The 19,108-nt window shown below is 40.0% G+C and overlaps 1 protein-coding gene across 5 annotated transcripts in view; it reads left to right on the top strand.

Moving 5' to 3' along the window:
* LOC128877614 (uncharacterized) overlaps window positions 1–19,108 on the top strand; it is a 493,728-nt gene that overhangs the window by 299,901 nt on the left and 174,719 nt on the right. Inside the window, exons 4-5 of one of the 5 annotated variants that reach the window (XR_008457270.1) lie at window positions 11,126–11,386; window positions 11,465–11,606. The exons of 3 other annotated variants lie outside the window; for them this stretch is intronic. Coding sequence is in view for 1 of the 2 variants with exons in the window: in XM_054125098.1 (XP_053981073.1) it covers window positions 11,126–11,217 (92 nt within the window). In the remaining variant the exon portion in view is untranslated. Of the gene's footprint in view, window positions 1–11,125; window positions 11,411–11,464; window positions 11,607–19,108 lie in introns of those variants that run through there. One more of the 5 variants, XM_054125098.1, reaches the window with a different exon arrangement.

Below are 19,108 nucleotides of genomic sequence, written 5' to 3'. Positions count from 1 at the left end.
TGTGTGTGTGTGTGTGTGTGTGTGTGTGTGTGTGTGTGTGTGTGTGTAAGGATGTCCTACATTTCGCCAGTCTCGTTTTAATCGGGCCGAAGATATTCTTTCCCTTCATTTCTTAACCCTGAATTCCTGTGTCCCAGTTATTAAAGTATACAATCCGTATAATTCTGTGTAAAGTATTCAACGTAATCCGTGTCTTCGCGATTGTTTGTTTAGCTTACAATTTGGGTTGCAGCTTGTGCAAATGCCTCTTGTTCGTTGCGACAATGTCTTCCGTAAAATTGAAATTAAATAATGTCTTGCAAAGTATTACTTCTGTTCGATGTACAGAGTAATGGAATTTTTATTTTAATTGCATAGAATGAATGCGTTTCGAGGCAACAAATGATCTCTACGTAACATACAATTAAGAATATTTCATGGCACGAAGCGCTCCTTTGAAATTAATATTTTCTTATTTGTGTCATACTTTAAGACCACTTGAAATGGAGGACGAATATGTAATATCAAATTTGCATACATTTCTTGATTGTATGGCATTTAGGAAAACAATGTTGCATCCGAGCAAGCTCCTAAATCAATCATCTAAACAGTTAAACAAAGAATCAAACCTCCAGACGTTGATCTATTAGGGTAAAGAATGCTCGCAGTACTGTAGACTGTGCATTCTTCCATCATCGTACTCCTTCATCCCCAATAGAGATTGAGTGCAGGCTGCGACCTCAACAGATGCATCAGCCTTTGATCCCGAGGGTTGACAGGAAGTCAACCTTCTGCATAGCGGACCTGCACGTCATATGCTCCCTGCTGGGAGCATGGTGCTGAACGGAAAAGCTACCTAACAGGGAACATTCCTGCACCTGATTTGCAAACCATCTCATTCAATACAAATTCACATACAACCCTTTGATCGATGTCATTCTAATCCTGTAGAGAAATTATTTCTTGCTTGTCTATATGTCTCTAATTTAATTAGTATTCAATCTAAGCAACAAGTAATTGCCCAGCCACCATTGTGTAACTTTTGTGACGAGACTCTTACAGTAAAATATTTAATTGAAGAATGTCAGGGAATACAGCACGATCGAGTAGAGTTTAAACTTTCAAATATGCAAATCTTCGTCTTACTAACTATCCAAGTAGCAACAATGTAGAATTACTTCAGAACTTACAATTATTCAAACTTTCAAGCATAAAAATTACACCAACAAATTTAAAAAAATAACATGTCGTACCCTCACGTTAGCCAAGAAGAATTCAGTTCGCATTTTACTCGCATTCAAATTTTTATCTTCCGGTCGTATTTCCCAGCCACGTTTAGGTATGCGAGACATTATCAAATGCAAGCAGACGCAGTCTGTTCTCCTCTCGCATCTATCAGCGCGGCTGTGATAAAGTATCGAAGCACGGGAGTCATGGTCGAGTAACCAGCACCTTCTTCGTAACATTCCTCCCCCTCTGTCATCCCTCTTTTCTTCTTCCCAGTCCCGACGTGCTCAGCTGCCAGTGTCGCGAGGAACTTCTATACCCGGGGGAGCTCCCTTACGCCTGATTTCGATTTTCGATGAAACTTTACCGTTCCACGGATCTGCCCTGTCCCTTTGCCCTTTTCTTCCGCGATCCCCCGGCTCCAGGTCACCGCTCGCAGACCCCGGACCTGTACCTTCTTTGCTTGTTTACGAATTATCAGCCTCATTTCCATCCGTGTGTCCTCCCAGCACCGCTCCGAAAACTTCGTTTCGACGCATACGAGGCACTCGAACTTTTACCCAGCGTGGGCGGGCTGCGGAAACGAGCTTAGGCTTCCGCCTTTGAACGTCTAGTAGGTACTTGAGGGATGAGGTCGTCAGTTTAAATAAAAAATTTACAGACTTCGCGTACACGCAAGAATTAGAGAGATTGAACATCTAACTAAACTAACTGATCGCGAACCGCCACCTGCTGTACCATACTTAATGATTTTCCGCGACAGGACATTCTTTTTCTCAGAAAACTCATTCATTGCTTCGTGACGCATCAAGACCCAATTGTAACGGAACATTTTTTTTGTTACTACAGTAAAATCTTATACGCACAAATTTTTATAACGATAAATGCACAGAAACAATCCCCACTGCAGACCACTAATACCAGCTACGGCTCCTTGATGTTGTCCCTGCTAATCTAAATCTAATTTCACTTTACACTTTACACTTTACACTTTTGCACTTTGCACTTTACACGTTTGCACTTTACACTTTGCACTTTTTATATCTAAAGATCTTATTACAAGTTCGCAGCCATTAGCTCGCTATTATTCGCGACGAATGTCTATTCGTGGTCTATTTGTGTAGAGGAGGTGATTTACTGCGGAAATTAAGTAAGAGTGGATTTTGAAAATTGATGGACAGGGGAGGATTTGGTTTTTGAGGGGAGTAGAACAGAGAATGTCGTGGTCACTCGTAGAAATTCAAAATGGCGGGTGCAATATGGCGATAAATAATTTTAAAAGTTTCACTTTAAAAATTACTTACATTCGAGTATTAGATTGATCAAAAATTTAATAAAATAGAAATTCGTCTCGCTAGCTGCCGTCTCGAAATCAGCGAAAAACGTGTCGAAATTTCAGTTGGGTCGTTGCACATTCGCAACGGCCGAACAGAAATTAAACCGACCCGAATCCTTTTTAATACCGTACTAAGTGGGAAATGATGTTCTTCCTCTCTTCGTCAATAACCGAGAGAAGCTCTATTCTGAGGCTTTCGCTACGTTATCACGCTCAAGTTCAACCTATGCATTATTCAGGGAAGGGGGGTCGAGCGCGCGGGGGTGTGGGCGAAGGAAAGAAAGAGGATACGAAGGAAGAGGCGGCCTATTAGCATGGAACCAAATTACTTTTTCGCGATAACGTCATTCGTATAATTTGCCATTGTGGATGTTGGAAACTTTTTCAAGTAACGCCCCGTCTCGCGCCGAATCGCTAATGTACGCGATGTGTCGGGAAAGTAACGAGGGTAAATGTTTTAAGAGACGTGTGTTCAATTAATCATCCGGAAGAATACAGTCCTCCTCGATGTAAGTTGGCCACAATGAACCCGGCGAGGTTTTCCACCCTTCGTGGTAGGGCTGAAAGTCATGGTTGTGGGAGGATGGTTCACCTACTAATGAATCTTCAGCATTGAACCCTCGTGTAGGGAGACTCATCAAGAAGTAGAATTTGTTGACTTTTTATTGCAAGTACCGTTGAGTAATTTGAAAGAAAAATTAAATTATTATTCACAAGGTTATATGCCATAAAAATAACTTTCATTTAGATTTGAATTGGAAAATATAATAAATTATCAATGAAATTACACGATCAATAAATCTGTAAATAAACTAAAAGAATTTCTATTACCAAATTGCTGAAAACAATGCTGAGATAACTCAACATGCACTTGGATAAATATTTGTAGGACCACGCGTGTTTAAGCCAGTGAATTGAAACTTGTATCGAAGGTGAAATGGGCCTGAAGCAATCGACACAGCTGGTGTATATAATTCTCTAAAGAATAAATGTTACATTTCTGATGCACCGATATAATAATCGCGAGTTCCCTTCGCTTTCTTCGCGATATCACCGACGAGGATTGACCTACATCTTTAACAAGAGAAAGCAAAAATAACTGGCTCCCGGAGACAATTATTTTACGTTGCTTGGAAATACGGTCAGGTATTTCTTCTGTTGCTTTCAAGCTGGAATAAAACAAACAGACATCCGCGGCCTCCTCTGCGCGACTTCGATACGCCCGATGCTACGAACCTTGAATGTACAATCGAAGTCACGAGTTCGAGAAATTTAATCGTTGATCGGCCGCTTTTCCGTCGCATTGCGGGAAAACTGGGGAAACGATGCGGGGGTGAGTATACGCTCGGGCTGAAAAACTGTCAGAATGAGCATTCGGGATTTAAAAGAAAATCTTACGAGAAAGAAATACTTCTTTAATGGCGAGAGCATTTAAACAAGAATTTTAAGATTAATAATCTCGCACAGGCATGTTTCTAGATTTTGGTGAAAGAGGTTGTCATCAAATCTCAAATTTTCCAAAAATGAAGAGGTTTCTTTGTTCTTAAATTAAACCTGAATGAAGACTGACAAGACTCGGACGAACGTTGGTCCAGTGGATGCTGAAGGCGTCGTAGAGGTTCAAGCGTGTGGACAGACGAGCGGGGATCCGGTGCGGAAAAATCGAAGGGAAGATATAGAGGAAATCAACGGAGGATACACACGTGTCGGAATGTAATTTGTTGTCTGCAAAAGACAATCGAAGAATTGGTTCTGACTGAAGGACATCGGTTCAAGCGGGATCTAGCCAGATACTCATGGAGCCAGTCAGCTAGGAGTGGCGAGGATCTTTTCCGAGAAACAATTTCAATCGTTCCAAATGTAGCTTTGATGTTTTCCAAGGATATCTACGCATTCCTCTGGTCCGTGGACTCGCAATTCGTTTGAGGAAGAGCGGAACTTTCTCTCCCGTTTCACGTACTGCCCTCCGTCTCTTCTTTCCGGTTTCGAGCCGTGTGTGTGCTGGTATTACCCTCGAATTTCTTTGTCCTTTGTTTGCCTCTTAAAATCACCGAGAACCTGGCTCCTATGAGCGGAAAACAGCGAGACGTAAACTTTAATTTTATTGTGTCCAAGTTCGAACAAATAAACGGAGTCCTCTGTATCTTAGGAGAACCGAGTCACTGAGATCCTTCTGACGCTCGTCTCTGGCGACCATGCAAATATTTATTTCCTTTTTCTCTGCCCGACAAACAGTCGACCGAGCGATTTCTTCGAGCGTCGCTGCGAAGAAAATTCACGGGGCGAGTGCATTTTATTAAGGAAATAAATTTTGTTGTTGCAACGACATCTTCAAGCTATCGAAACCAAGGGATTCATCCCGATTTCCTTTCTCATTCTTTCTTGTATTAACAATTGCAATCGAGAAAGAATCAGTCAGTAATAATCGTTAAACGATAGTTATCATAATCATAGCATCTCGAAGTTTCAGACTGTTATTCCAATGTTTTCTAGGAATATAATATTCCCGAACATGGAAAGTATAAATCTGGATTAAATGTATGCTTAGAACGTTTGTGTAATTTTTACTATTTGCACGTTATGCGAGTTTGCATACCCTGGAAATTTTGCTAGAGTGAGTAAGTTAATTAATTTCATTACGCATTTTGAGTGCTCGCGGAAAAAGTAACGATCAAGAGTATTTATTTAACACTTGAAGTTCGCTTTAATTTAATTATGAATATATACGTAGTAATCAGTCGCGAGAAAAATGGATTTCAATTATTGAAACGTAAGACGAGAGCCAGGTTCACTCTGTGATTAAAATAATTGTTTCGAATTATTAATTTGTGCAATCGTCGTTTCATTATCCCGGAAACTGCAATTATTGTTTTATCAATTATTTCTTACATGACCCGAACGGATATTGAATTCGAAATAAATGTTACGTTTATCATTTCGATTCAACAATTCGAGTTTTTAAAATTTAAAATCGATAATTAATTGGTAATCGCGATGGATGATTTAAATTCTGCAGGTTAAATGTTACAATCCTCGATTGTCCAGTTCAATTCAATCAATTGAATCAACGCCACGAATAAATTGCTATGCATCCGTTTCATTTGTCATCTATTGCTCGAGTAGAATTTTTCTCATCTCGAATTCGCGACACAAATTCATCCGCGAATTTTAATCACCGAGAGGAACCGCTCGTCATTTTTACAGCCCCGTCGGAATATTAGCTCTGCTGGAAGACTTTTTCGCAAAGTCTTCAAGGTACGATCAGCAAAGAAACGAGAACAAAGAGTGCTCAGACAGAAATTCTTGGCCGGGGACTTTCAGCGACAACTCGCTAGCGCTAAGTAGGAAAACGTTAAGAGCTATAGTTTGCATTTTACATGAGGCTCGATTAAAAATGCTCTTTTCGTCCGGATCGCGGAATAATGTTATCGCTGGAAGCACGATGGAAGTCTGAGCGGTTTCGACCATGATTCGAAAGTTTCGCGGGCCCCTTCGATACCTCTCCCTTAAATAATGATCGACAATGCTCTACACATTTTACTAAATTTACATTCCAGTTTTTCGAGGAAACATTTCCAAATATTCTGACGATAATTTATTACGGTCTCTAAAATTTTAGGAGACATTGAAAATATAGTTTCAATTTTAAAAGTACACATTTTTTTTTTAATAGCACAACAATTTATGTAGTAGGAAGGATGAAGAAATGAAATAAGTATTATTGAATTTCTATTTTCTTTCCCAATTTGCCAATTCCTAAGTTTGAAATGAAAAAAAATTCCCAAGGGACAGCGATCGTTACTTACGATCACTGGATCGACGAATGTGCGGGCGTGATACTAAAGGGACGACCAGTTAGAAAAGTTTTTAGAAGATTCATAGTTATGAGACAAGTCGGAATAGATTGCCCGAGTGAATCTTATGGGACTTGAAGGCCTTCCCGATTCACTTGGCAAGTGGATCGAACTTGAACGAGGTACGTAGGTACGTCCAGGTGAAAGACGAACTCTCGAGACCCGTTTATTTGTCGAATAGACTGGATACAAGTAGAGCCTGAATATCCAGCTAAAATACGTAACTACTGTGCATGTATATACACATGGATCCATTAGTTCTTGCCGTTTGAAGGGAATACGGCACTCTAAACCTATTCCCTTCTGCTTCTCGGACGAGCTTCTAGTTGTCGTCCTACTGAAGTGCTGCAAATATCAAATATGAAACTTGCTTAAAACAAATATGAAACTTTAATTAGTCGTTGCTTTAGTAACAAGAATAATTCATATTTTTATTTCTCAATAATATTTTGGTCCTTTTCCAAGCTCTGGAAAAATAAAGGTTGTAACAAAAATGACGGTTGTAGAATTAAAAATCTTTATCTACGAAAATATAGTATAAAATGTAATTTCTCAAAAATCTTTGTCGTGAAAGGAATTTTACTGGATACACATTCATTTGTTTAAACGAATAAAATCATATTTCCAAGTATTGTACCTGAATTACATCATTTATTTTATCTATATTTACATTGAAAATATTAAGTATTTACAAGTTTTTGTAGGAAAAAGAGCACCTTAAATTTTCAGAAAAAATCCAACAAAATTTTCTTAAAGTTGCTACACGTCATATAAAAAAAAAAGTCTTCCTAGTGCGAAAAGGTTATGATTAACTGCACCGAGGCCTCTAAATTTGAACTCAGACACTCGCTGATATTGCGCTGTCTTTCTTCCCCTCCATTCAACGTTTTTTATTCGCCCGGTGAATGCTATTCGCTACGTTTCATTGCTCCTAAATCTACCACACTCGTTTCAATCTCCCGCAATCGAAGTTTTCCAATCTAAAATAAACTGCCCTTAAAAAGGACACGTTGAAATTACTCCGTATGCTTCCTCGATCTTCGTTAGGTGGCGTTCTTCGTAAATTTGGAGCAGCGCCGGACGTTATCGGATCGAAAACGATAGCAATATCGATAGCGGGATGCGTGTCGCAGGAATAGCGCGGATAATAACGTCGGGAACGTTTCAATACTTCAACGACACTCTTTATGCGTCTGCAAAGTTCTTAAACGTTCATGCAAAGCGCGTGAAGCCAAAGGGAAGCTAAAGGTCGACCCAGCGAACACTAAATTCGAAATGTAATAGCATTATCGCCGGTATTCCTTGCACGTTCGCGATGCCGGCACCAATCGGAAAAGCGTTGCTCGCAAAGCCGTGAGAACTCGAAACCGAACGCCACGGATACGAGGGAATAACAAAAGAATAGGTCGAAACGGAACGGAAGTCGCGCATAAGCTAGTCTTTATCCAGGCCAGCCGGAATGTGTATTCGTATCGTCGACTGTAGCGTGACGAATTTTTTAAAACAAAAACAAAAGTTCCAACGTCAACGAACAATCGCAAATTGGACATTTTCTACGGTCTGATTAACTTCGCTTGCATTTTCACTCGGGTCTACTTTCAGGTTTTCAAAGATAGAATTCGACGTTGAAATCAATTTATGGTTGCAAGCTGTAAAAAAAGAGAGCAATGTTGAAAACGCGATTTTTAAGCTTCTTGCCGGGGTCTAAATTGACAGTGGTGGGAGACGGAAGGAAGCGAGGGGCGAAAGAGAAAATGGAAAAGGTAAGGAAACAAATTTCGTTATTACCTTCGATGGCTGGTGCCTGTGGGGCACGAGGAGTCGGAAGTTGAAACAGAATAAGGGAGACCGGAGAGATATGGGTAGGTGGTGCGGGGACATAAATTCTGAGCAGTTTTTACAGGACTTTGGGGCAGGGAAATTAATTTCAGAACTAACACTTTTTCTGCGGCGGGCCAAAGTGTTATAAAATATGGACCTTGTCTTATTTTAAAGAACAGTCGATCTGTATTAAAAAAAAGGCGTCGAATTTTCTATGAAAATGGGCATATTATTTAAATAATAAAGAACATGTTAAATCAATGTATAGTGATATATAAAAGGTATCAAATCAAATTGTTCATATTAATAGTTCATACTAGATAATATATTTGGATTATGCACACGAGATTAATAATAGTGTTTCCAAGGATAAAACTAATATCAAAGAATAGAAAATACTCGGGTAGCGTGTGTTTGTCATTAAGTTGATAATCGAGTTACTCACTAATTGTCAAGGAAGAAGAAAATCAATTTCTACTCCAAGTTTAGCTTCGAGATTCGCGAAGACGAGATGAATTGTTAAGTTCAAATTGTCCAGAAGGGAATGTTCTTGATATCGGTGAATTTCTCGCTCGAAAACGTACACACTGTACTTGTACGTTGGCATAACTTCCGCGAAGTGAAACCGTCGCTCTATCGATTCCCTCTTTCCGGTTGAGCTGGTGCCATAAACTCCGCGTGTTTATTGTTCCCCGCACTGTGTAATTTAAAGCATCTACCAGGTTGGCAGGCTCGGGCCCGTAGATACATTATAACGAAGATCGTTCTTCGGGTATGAACTATAACCGTTTCTCACACAGGTGGATACTAGAGACTACTATTTGCGAGATAAATGCTACAATTACCGAAAGACTTTTCAAATATCGTTGCTCTGAATAATAAGGAAAAATACTGGGTATTATTTGTTGCCTACATTATAATATGGATAAGTAGAACATGTTATGGAGCATAAATCTTCCTTTTTTATTATTTTGTTGAATGAATCTTTTTGAATTAAATTTAAAGGGTGACTACTTTTTGGATGAAAATAGTGTTTGATATTACAATTGTTAAGGAACAAGTCACCAAATCCTTGTCATAGGAATAGAAAACTCTTCTACAGCATAAAGGAAATCAATTTAGCATTCATTTAGAGGGATGGAGAATTAGTACAAGGGTAGAAAATTCTTCGAATACTTTCAAACACACAATACACAATATTTATTATTTATTTGAATGGAACGATGGTTGAATGACCTAAAAATGATTACTGTACGCTACCTGGAGTCCCAGTTAGACGTTACGACAAACTTATACCCTTATAAAATAAAGCAAGCCAAGGATCGGAGGCTTTGTGTCCATATATTCAGCCTTACAAGAGCCCCGGGACGTCCCATTTGGTTACTTTAATTTGAGGCCTTCGATGGCGATATTTCATTGCTGGCCCAGGAACAACGATTTCGGCCTTAGGTTATTAGTAACCGATGCTCGCCTCTCATTCGACTCCGTGTGCATCCACTTCGCAGCGATTCCCTCTTCGTGTTCGACGCCCACACGCATTCTGCCGCCACCCTCGGAGATCGGTATCGATCGCTATTCGATCGTCTGGGAAGAGAAAGAGGAGAACACGTATATGGGTTCCTCGATTACCCTGGAGAACTCGGAACAGGTCCAAAACGCGTCCAATTTCTCGTTGGATTAAAATTTTACGGAGCCGATTTACGAAATAAAAGTGGACAGCTTGACTAACAATGAGTTGTAATGGAAATTGAAATTGGATCTACTTAAATGATTGCATGAAAGAGTTCAATCATTTTTAGTTCACGCAGAAGATCATAACGAAATGCAACGAACCTCCCAATTGAAAATTTTATTAAAATTTAAAAATAACGAACTTTGATAAAGTGTAAAAATTCAAAATTTGTATGTATAAGTTGAAATCAATTGTAATTCATTATTAAAATAAAATCGTGTTTAAAATGGATAAGTAAATACAGACTTGTGTTTGTCTACGTGATAGATGATGTGTAAGTTGAGAAACAAGGTATACGAATGGCTGTGTCATATTATCGTAATAATATAAACAAAATTCTACTTCCAAATGGAAATTCACTTACACAGCTTGCGCACATAAACAGCTTGCTTTTCTCCTTTTAAAGGGTTAAGGAACCAGTTTGTTTGGCATCGACGATGCCTAGTCGTCTTCGGAGCGACTGCTCGACCCTGGGGATTTTTCGTCTAAGCAACTGTAATAAATTAGAATGCATGGGCGGTCGCGCGGTGCCAAGCATCGTTCCATTCCTCCACTCCCTCTTGTTCGTCCGACCTTTACACTCTATTCACGATCTTGGATGCTAACCGATAGAAAAACAATTTTATTGCGACCAGGAAGAGTGCCATTCGAGAAACAACGGGGAAATCGAGTCGCGCCTACGGGCAACTTCGGCCAACATTATTCGGTTACGGGTGAAAAATTAATAAACACCGTCACGGGAAACGATACCGGCAATGGAGATCACAGACTATCGCTGGGAAGTCGAGACATTGGAATGCATCCACGGGTCCTCGATACTTTCCCCGATTTTATGGATTTGGTATCGAGGAGAATGGAAAGGGCATTGTTGAAACTTCTTGGAGTTGGTTTAGAATGGTTTAGCAGCGTTAAATTAGCACGTGTGATTCTGATTAGTTGTCTCCTTTTGTTCTTCAATATTTCAGTCACTCGAAGAGTGTTTATTGCAGGTTTAGATACTAATATTATTGATGCTATTAATTAAATTTATGTTTTTTATTCAGATACATAGGATTTTAGTATCTTCGTTTATTAATAACAAAATATCTTATTAAAATACAAAATTCTAAAAGTTCCTGCGGGAACTCTTTTCGTAAAATAATATTTAATGATACACTGAAACTTTGTTTCTTTTAGGACGACTAGATAAAGACTGGAGCCCTGGAATTAATTTGTATGGCGATAAGAAGTCGAAAGGGATGATTGCAAGCGAGTGGAATGGGCAGTAACAAAATGATATGAAATGTTAGCGGGGACTGGGTTGAAAATGTCAGAAGCAGAAGAAGCGTCATGAGTCTTATAGATGTGGCAACAAAGGTGAAAAAGCTAGCAGTGCTTCATGTCTCGCCAACCTGACTTTGCAAAGAAGGGAGAGATATGATCGTATTTACGAGCACAGTATGAAAAACGGGAACAGGAATTTTGAACACGCTATATGGATAGATATGTACACTTCGTATACATGAATGATTTTAGAATATGTTCCGCTATCGCGACGAATATGGTGGAAATCAAGTCTAAAATTATACTGCGCTGTAGTCTACTAATCAACTACCTCTAAGGACTCCTTTAAATTCCTTTGAACAAAGATACAAATATTTGTTAGTAATGGAAGAACATAAAATAAAAAAAGAAGTAGTCAAATGTTGTGTGAGAAATTACCTTGGCACATAATATTACAGAAATATTTTATCATCTCCTGAAGCAATTATATCATTAAGTATTTAACTTTATTTATTTATACCATTTTAAAGAGACCAACGTCTACCTCAAAATTATTTTCATATATTTTACATACATTTTAGAATTTTCTATATCTCGCAAGTAGAGGAACAACCCCTCGAAGCCTACCCTTACGAAACACCCCAAGTATTTACCCATTCTATATTGCGCGAGCTGAACGGCAATTCTCGTTATTGCGCCAATGAGTGGAGGGAGTGGAAGGAACGGAATGTAAGACGGCCGGGTGAAAGGCAAGAAAGCAGCGGTGAGAGATTCATAGATCCCGCGGTGGACTAATCAAACGTCGGCGCACCACCCCATTAGCAGCAGCACGCAACTCTTGGTCTCGCCCCCATACGAGTATCCTGGCTCCCGGCAATTATAAATCGTCAATTAATAAGCGTAACTCCCACCCAAGCTGGAGCGGCGTCTTGTTAGGAACTCCGACCGCGGATGTAAATTATTTGGGGAGTTCGGAAGCCGTATTTCGAGCTGTTTTCTTAAGCCGAAGATTTCAGCTAATAACTGATTATTTATGGTCGTTCGTGAGCCGCTTTGCTCGAGGGGGTGGAAACGTTGATTGAAATTAAGCAACCGACAGGCCCGTGGAAATACCTAATTAACGCGGTATCGGGATTCCGAATGAATTCTTATCATAATATTAACGCAGAAATATAGTTAAGAGAAATACATCAGAAATGAAGTTCGAAATAAATTATACGATAAACGAAGGCTTTCCAAGAAAGGCCCGGGACTTTGCTTCTTAACCCTTTCAGATCTTACGTCCACAATTGAGGACACAAAATTTAAAAAATATCTATTTAAAAATTACCTATGCTGATTTTTAGTTCGAGTTAAGGACATGAAAAAAAATAATTCAAGTTTGAAAGGGTTAATAGCAATGAAAATAATTTAACGAAAAGATTGTGTAAAAGTCATAAAGCAGTAGACGCCATTTTTGGGGGAAAATTAGGACTACCGAGGAACAGCGACGATTCAAAGTCATCCTTCGAGGCAATCGTAGAAGGAAAATGTATGAATCGAATCGAGTGAAAGTGACAAAGGTGAGAGAAGCTGGAAACTGGAGGCTCCATGATTTGCTTTGAGGCTTCCCTCCCTCTTGCCACGTTCAACCCTCCGCCGACTCTTCTGTTTCCTCCGTCTCACTTTCTATTCCCAGCTCTCCGGCGTTCCCCCGTTCCTCCTTTTCTCTCTTCTTTGTTTCAGACACCTGAATCCTCTTTTCCTCATTCTCCGCGCCTATCTCGGCGTTCTCGCTTGTTGCGGATATAAACGAGGCGTTGACTATAAAATAATGAAAATTTATAGTCCCCCCGTTCCGGGGATCCCCCTGGCGCACAGAACGCAAGGGGTACGCAATTTGTAGAGCTTTCAGGGAGCTTTGCTCTCGGCTTCTGATGAAAATGGCGGAGCAACAGTGACAATTACCGGGAACCTTGTCGCGTTTCTCCCTCCCCGAGCGCTTCTTCCCTTGGCGTTTTCTTTCTCCGTCTCGGCCCTAATTACAGGTGTTCTCGTTTTATCGTCGTAATTTGATAGACGCGCCATTTTCCATCCCGTTTAAACCGATGGATCCTCGGAAACGAAGCTAGCGTTGGAAACATCCAAAAATAAAACGAGGCAGGGGAGGTATTCGTTATGCGTTCTCTATTTTCAACGTTTTTGTTTTTAACAATCGGATACAAAATTTGGCTACGATTAATTACGATCTTTCCCAGATAAAGACTGACATAATTTGGACATTTGAGCATTCGTAAAAGCTCGTTCCGATGGAATTAAAAATTTAGAACGAAACGAAGCTTTGATCTGTATTCTGTTATGCGTTTCCTTATAATATTTATAACACTCAATCATTTCAATGTCAATTACATTTAAATATTTAACATCGAGCAACTCAAAATGTGACTATATTTAATCGACCAGACGACTTTCGAATGATCTATTAATCTAAGCCATCGATATGTCCCAGATGGAAACCTGAATCGTGTCGAAAAATTTTAAAACTCACATCTAGGTTAGACCGAACGTACGTACATCAGAAGTGATTAAATCATTCGGGACAGAGGATCGCGCTTTAATTCGACGTGAACAAGAGAATACGTACTGAGACAGCCGGTAGTTTCTATATTCCGCTCCTATCGTTCTTGAATAGTTTATATTCGCTCGCGGAATAAGGAATAAGCAGTTTCTTCGCACGTGAATGCCTCCCAATATGGTATACGTGGATTTGAATGCAAAGTGGTTGGCGAACATCGGATATCCGCACGTAAAAAGGTAATTGCGTCGAATAAAGAATTCGAAATCGTGAACACGTATACACAGCACGCGACCATCCAACCGTAACTGCGGTCGACTTGTAATTTCCGCGATGCACCTCGTGGAATGGCCTTCGTAGTTTTTTCTGGGTACATTTAGATACGAAATTAACCGGTGAACTTATTATTCAGGGCCCTCGATTGACCCTTCAGGCGCAAAAGGAGGAGAGGAGACTCAGGTACATAAACGAAACAGTGTTATTGGATTACTGTATTATTTCCAGGAGGAGCTTTATTTCAAATTAAAAATATTATTGTCAGTCACATCCACTGTACGATACCGAAATGTCTAATTTCTGAAGAAGTAATATTTTTAGTTTGAATCTATTCGTAATAAGCCCGCGGCGATTAGATACTTGCCTAGATCTAACGAGTAGGTCATGGCGAACGAGACAACAATTAATCTCTTTCCATATTGAGTAAAGAATTGTTTAGTAACACGAGCCATGGAGCTTCCGCAATTCTGGGATTGTGGATATAACGCAATAAACGGCGGTGAACACGTTCGTAATGGCTCCCTATAGGATTTCCTTACTTTAGGAAGATGCCTATCAATCGCGTCGTTTACGTACGTCCGTATTCTACTCGCGGATACTCCCAGAGGAAAGCGATACTCACTGCTGTAACGCAATATCTCGAGGAATTGACATGGTAATATTTCCGCAAGAAGCGTTAACGACGCTACCGAGATTCCAACTGCCTCCCTGCGCGGTTGTAAATACATTTCTTTTGTTCGGGTAGGATGTCTTCGAGTCCCCAAGGAAATCGACACCGAACCCGTGCTACCCGTGTCTCGAGTTTTGTAACTTTTCGACCTGAAGACTTTGGAAAACAGGGGTGCGTTCAGAAAATGGGGAAAGTACACTTCTTCCGCCAGCCTCGAGACTTTCTCACACGAACGTCTTTAATATTCGATAATACTGTTGTCACGTTCGATCGATTTACAAGCGTTACCGTGTAACTGTCCATCGCAGTAAGTTTTCTACCTTGCGCTCTCGTTACCAACAACCTTTTGCCATTTAGTGTGCAAATTTTCAATCCCATATCGACAAAAAATCAACGAGGCGACGAGTGACTAACAAGTATTTGAAATTGCAAAAACGACATTTCTTTCCAGTCTACCTAATATAATATTCATAAGCTGTTGAAAGTGGAACTTCCATAAATAATACGAAAACGAACACTCTTCCCGATTAATTAAATTACTTCAAGGTAGATATTTGGGATAGCTTTCGAAGGCCCTGTGCGCTTCAATCGTCCATCCTCCCAAAGCCTTCTTCGTTCGTGTGTTGGGCAATAATCAGCCATCAGAAGACCTAACTATCAGTAAACTATTCTCGTTGGATGTAATAATCCGTTCCGAGAGGTTCAGAAAATTTACTATCATCTTCCAATATAAGGTAGGAGCAACGAGGATGTTCTAGAGATTAAAAGGTCCACGGAATTAGAAATGCTACGGGTTTAAAAATGAATCCAACAAGTAATTTCAGTTTCACAAAGTTAGCTGTATCGCACGCCTTCCCATTACCATGCTTCTGTAATTATTACAGTAGTCCTCGATTACACGAAATCATTTTACCCACCTAAACGAAATGAAATTATCCCTACTACTGTTCATGGTTCTTTATTTCGAGGTGACAAAGACACGACACGCAGGTGAGATCGAATTTCATCAATTAATGAAAATTAAAATTTGTGTATTTGCCATTCCATCTCGGCAAGAGAGAGGATTGGTGAGATTTTGCCGATGGAAATAAGTCCGAACTCAATTTTTGCAGGTTCATTTTTAATTATACGTAATTGAAAGCTTTTCACAAACGATTCCAATAACGTATAATTAAACATAGTCCGAACGAGGTAGTGTTTGGACACATTTTCCTCTGGGAAATTTGACCAATCCATTAGTAATACTGTCACGAAGATATGCCAAAAAAAAAAAAAAATAAAAAAATTTTAATCTCCGATAATGGATAACTCGTCTCGCTGGACGATGGTAGTCTGACACTCGCCGTTGTTCTATTTGGCTCGCTCGAGATTCGACTTGGACGTAAAAAGGAGTCGAATCGCGTAAAGGAAACTCTGCCTTCTCAGTTTAGAAGAAACTGAATCATTTCATATAGTCAGGATCTTGGAAATCTCTATCTGAATGATTAAAAAATAATTTCATTTTTGGAGGATAAAATAAGATTAATCCAATTGCGATTAATATGATTCTAAAAGTGTAGTACGGAGATTTCCAAGGTCTCTACTAATACTAATTAATGTCAAAATGAGATGTTTTCTCAGCTTTCTCCCTTCTTTGCTTCTGTATTAATTTGAACACTTGAATCACCAAGTTCCACTAAGATTTCCACCCTTAATTTATAGTGCAATATAAAATGGAAAAGAAGCAATTCTTCTCTGACCCTCTGTGTCTCGTTTTTCTCTCTCAGATAAGTGATCCACGGTGATCCACATCGGGCAACGACGAGTTACCCGGCACTATAACGCATGATAAGCGAGATTACCAGCTGACTAATGTTGCACGACACGTGATAGGAAAAGGGCAACTCCGTTAAACTGCGCCTAGCTCGCGCATACACGCTTTAATTTGCACGCGCTGCATCAGAGATCACAGCGATAATTACGCGATCGCTGTCGCACGCTTAGGATATTTAAATGGTTAGCGTTAATTACTGGGCGGGCGTATTACTGATTTCGGAATATCCGTGACGACACTCGCAGACGTTCCGCATCTCCAATTTTCATGGGGGAATGTTCATTTCACGCTTATCAAATTGCTTCTCGACGAGATCATATTTTATGACACGAAATGATACTTCTTCCTAATGCGAAATTACATACACGAATGTTTGTTTATTTTTATAATTTGGTGCTTTTGATTTGTCAATAGATTCCTGAGGAATCTACTTTTCTACCTACTACTTCTTCCATAAGAAATTCTTTGTTTACTGATGTATTTAATTCTACCATTTATTCTAAGGATTTAATTTTCATTCAACAATTAAAGGACAATTGTTTACCCTTGATCCATTTTTCGGAGTTTGTGTCTAAATAAGAATGTTGCCCTATTGTTTCTGTAAATAATTATTTCAATGGATTTAGGAGTACTATCGCTGCCCAAGACTCTTCAAACGATAGATATCAATGGTCCTCGACGTTAAGTAATGGAACATTATTCCGAAAGTTATCCAGTTCTACCTGTTACATTAAAAATTGCTTCGTTGACCTGTTTCCAGCATCGAGAAACGAAGTTGTACTTTAATCGAGAGTCTTAGAGTGACGCAAACGAAGATCCATCTAGCTCGACTTAACGAGGATTCATTTATTTCGACCTCGACCAGGGAGCAGACTCCCGCCGCTATATTTATTCTTATGGAATTACGACGAATGCCATTAACCAGAAGCTCTTGCATTTAATCGTGAGACGAGTATGGTAATCCGATTTCCTTATTTATATACCAAAGAATCGGTCATCCACGTGTCCTGAATGTGCAGCGGCTACTCTGTGACGAACGTCGTGAAAAATTCTCTCGATGTAAGTCAATTCATCATCCACATTTTCTCTTAATCGGTATCAATTTGTCACGGTTTCTTCTCAATCGCAGAATCCTCTTTCAAGATAGACATTTTTACAGTAACTACATTAGTTGTGGAAAATATAGCTGATGAAGGGAGCAGACGCCTAGGTGGTTTAAATCGTACATGTATTGCTCCAAACTCCTACTCGATGGCATTAGAAATGAAATTAAAAGAGGCTTGCAGACAGGGTTATGACTCTCCCATGGATGATAATATTAGGAGGTGGCATTGAAAGCCGCTGTTTTTTTCGTGTTTTTTGAGCATTTATTTCAATAGTAAAGTACATCAAAGCATCAATCGAAATATTTGCCCTCAAAAGCTACTACCTTTTTCCACTTTTCTGACAAAAGTTGAATTCCGCGACGAAAGAACGGTTTATCTTTTGAGCTTATCCAGTCAACAACCCAATTTTCAACTTCTTCAGAATTACGGAAATGTGTGTCTTCCAAACCATGTTGCATCGATCTGAACAAATGATAATCATTTGATGCCAGGTCTAGAGAGTAGACTGGATGAGGGAGAATCTCCCATTCGAACTCCATCAGTGTTTCTTTTACAGTTTTAGCAACATGAGGCCAAGCATCGTCGTGGAGAAGGACCACTTTTCGGTGATTTGATGCAATTGATGGCCGTTTTTGTATCAAATTATCGTGTAAACGCTTCAATTGTTGGCAATAACGTTCGGCGGTGACTGTTTCATTAGGTTTTAACAACTCATAAAATACGACGGCTTTCGCTGTGTACAGTATTCGCAGTAAAATCCACGTATGCATAAACAGCGGCTTTCAATGCAACCTCCTAATAGTAATCTCTGTCGAAATAAAACTGAAAACAGAAAATTCTTGCTCCCTGCGTAGTTGACCAAGATATCACTATAGTCCACCTCCCCTGGAATCAGACACCTAGTTACTCCGAATCGCACGTGTTCACATTATTTCGCCCCGACCCACCACCCCAAACACGATGACATTAGAATTGAGATGAAAAGGGGTCCGCAGACAGGGTAATGAGTCTCCCACGAATGATAATATTGCTCCCCGTCGACAGAGGAGTAGAAACAGACATTGTCATTCGTCCGTGTCGATCAATGCTCGGATCACGCTCGCGGCACACGCTCGACAGAAGCACGGGGTTAATTAACGACGACTTTTCCACGCCGCGAGTGATCCGCGCACTCCGCCGCGCCGGAACCGGATGCCACTGTCGTCAGTTGTGTTTTTCTCCCCCTTTCGGTATCATACGCGTATCTGACTTTGACCGTGACTCAGCTGGGCACCGCTATTTAAACCGTGCAAAAAGGGGAACGGATAATATCGCGTGTCAGATCAGCCGGTGCATTTCGAGAGGCTGAAATCCCCGATTCATTAACGCACGCCCCGGCCTTCCACTGGGCAAGATTGATAACGTTACGTTACACGTGTGACTTGGATCGTCGACGCGATCCACCCACTCCTACCCTTGTGCCGCGATGATAATACCG

This window comes from Hylaeus volcanicus, chromosome 1 (genome assembly GCF_026283585.1).
Source record: "Hylaeus volcanicus isolate JK05 chromosome 1, UHH_iyHylVolc1.0_haploid, whole genome shotgun sequence".
Lineage (NCBI taxonomy): Eukaryota > Metazoa > Arthropoda > Insecta > Hymenoptera > Colletidae > Hylaeus > Hylaeus volcanicus.
This window is presented reverse-complemented; position numbering and strand designations above follow the sequence as displayed.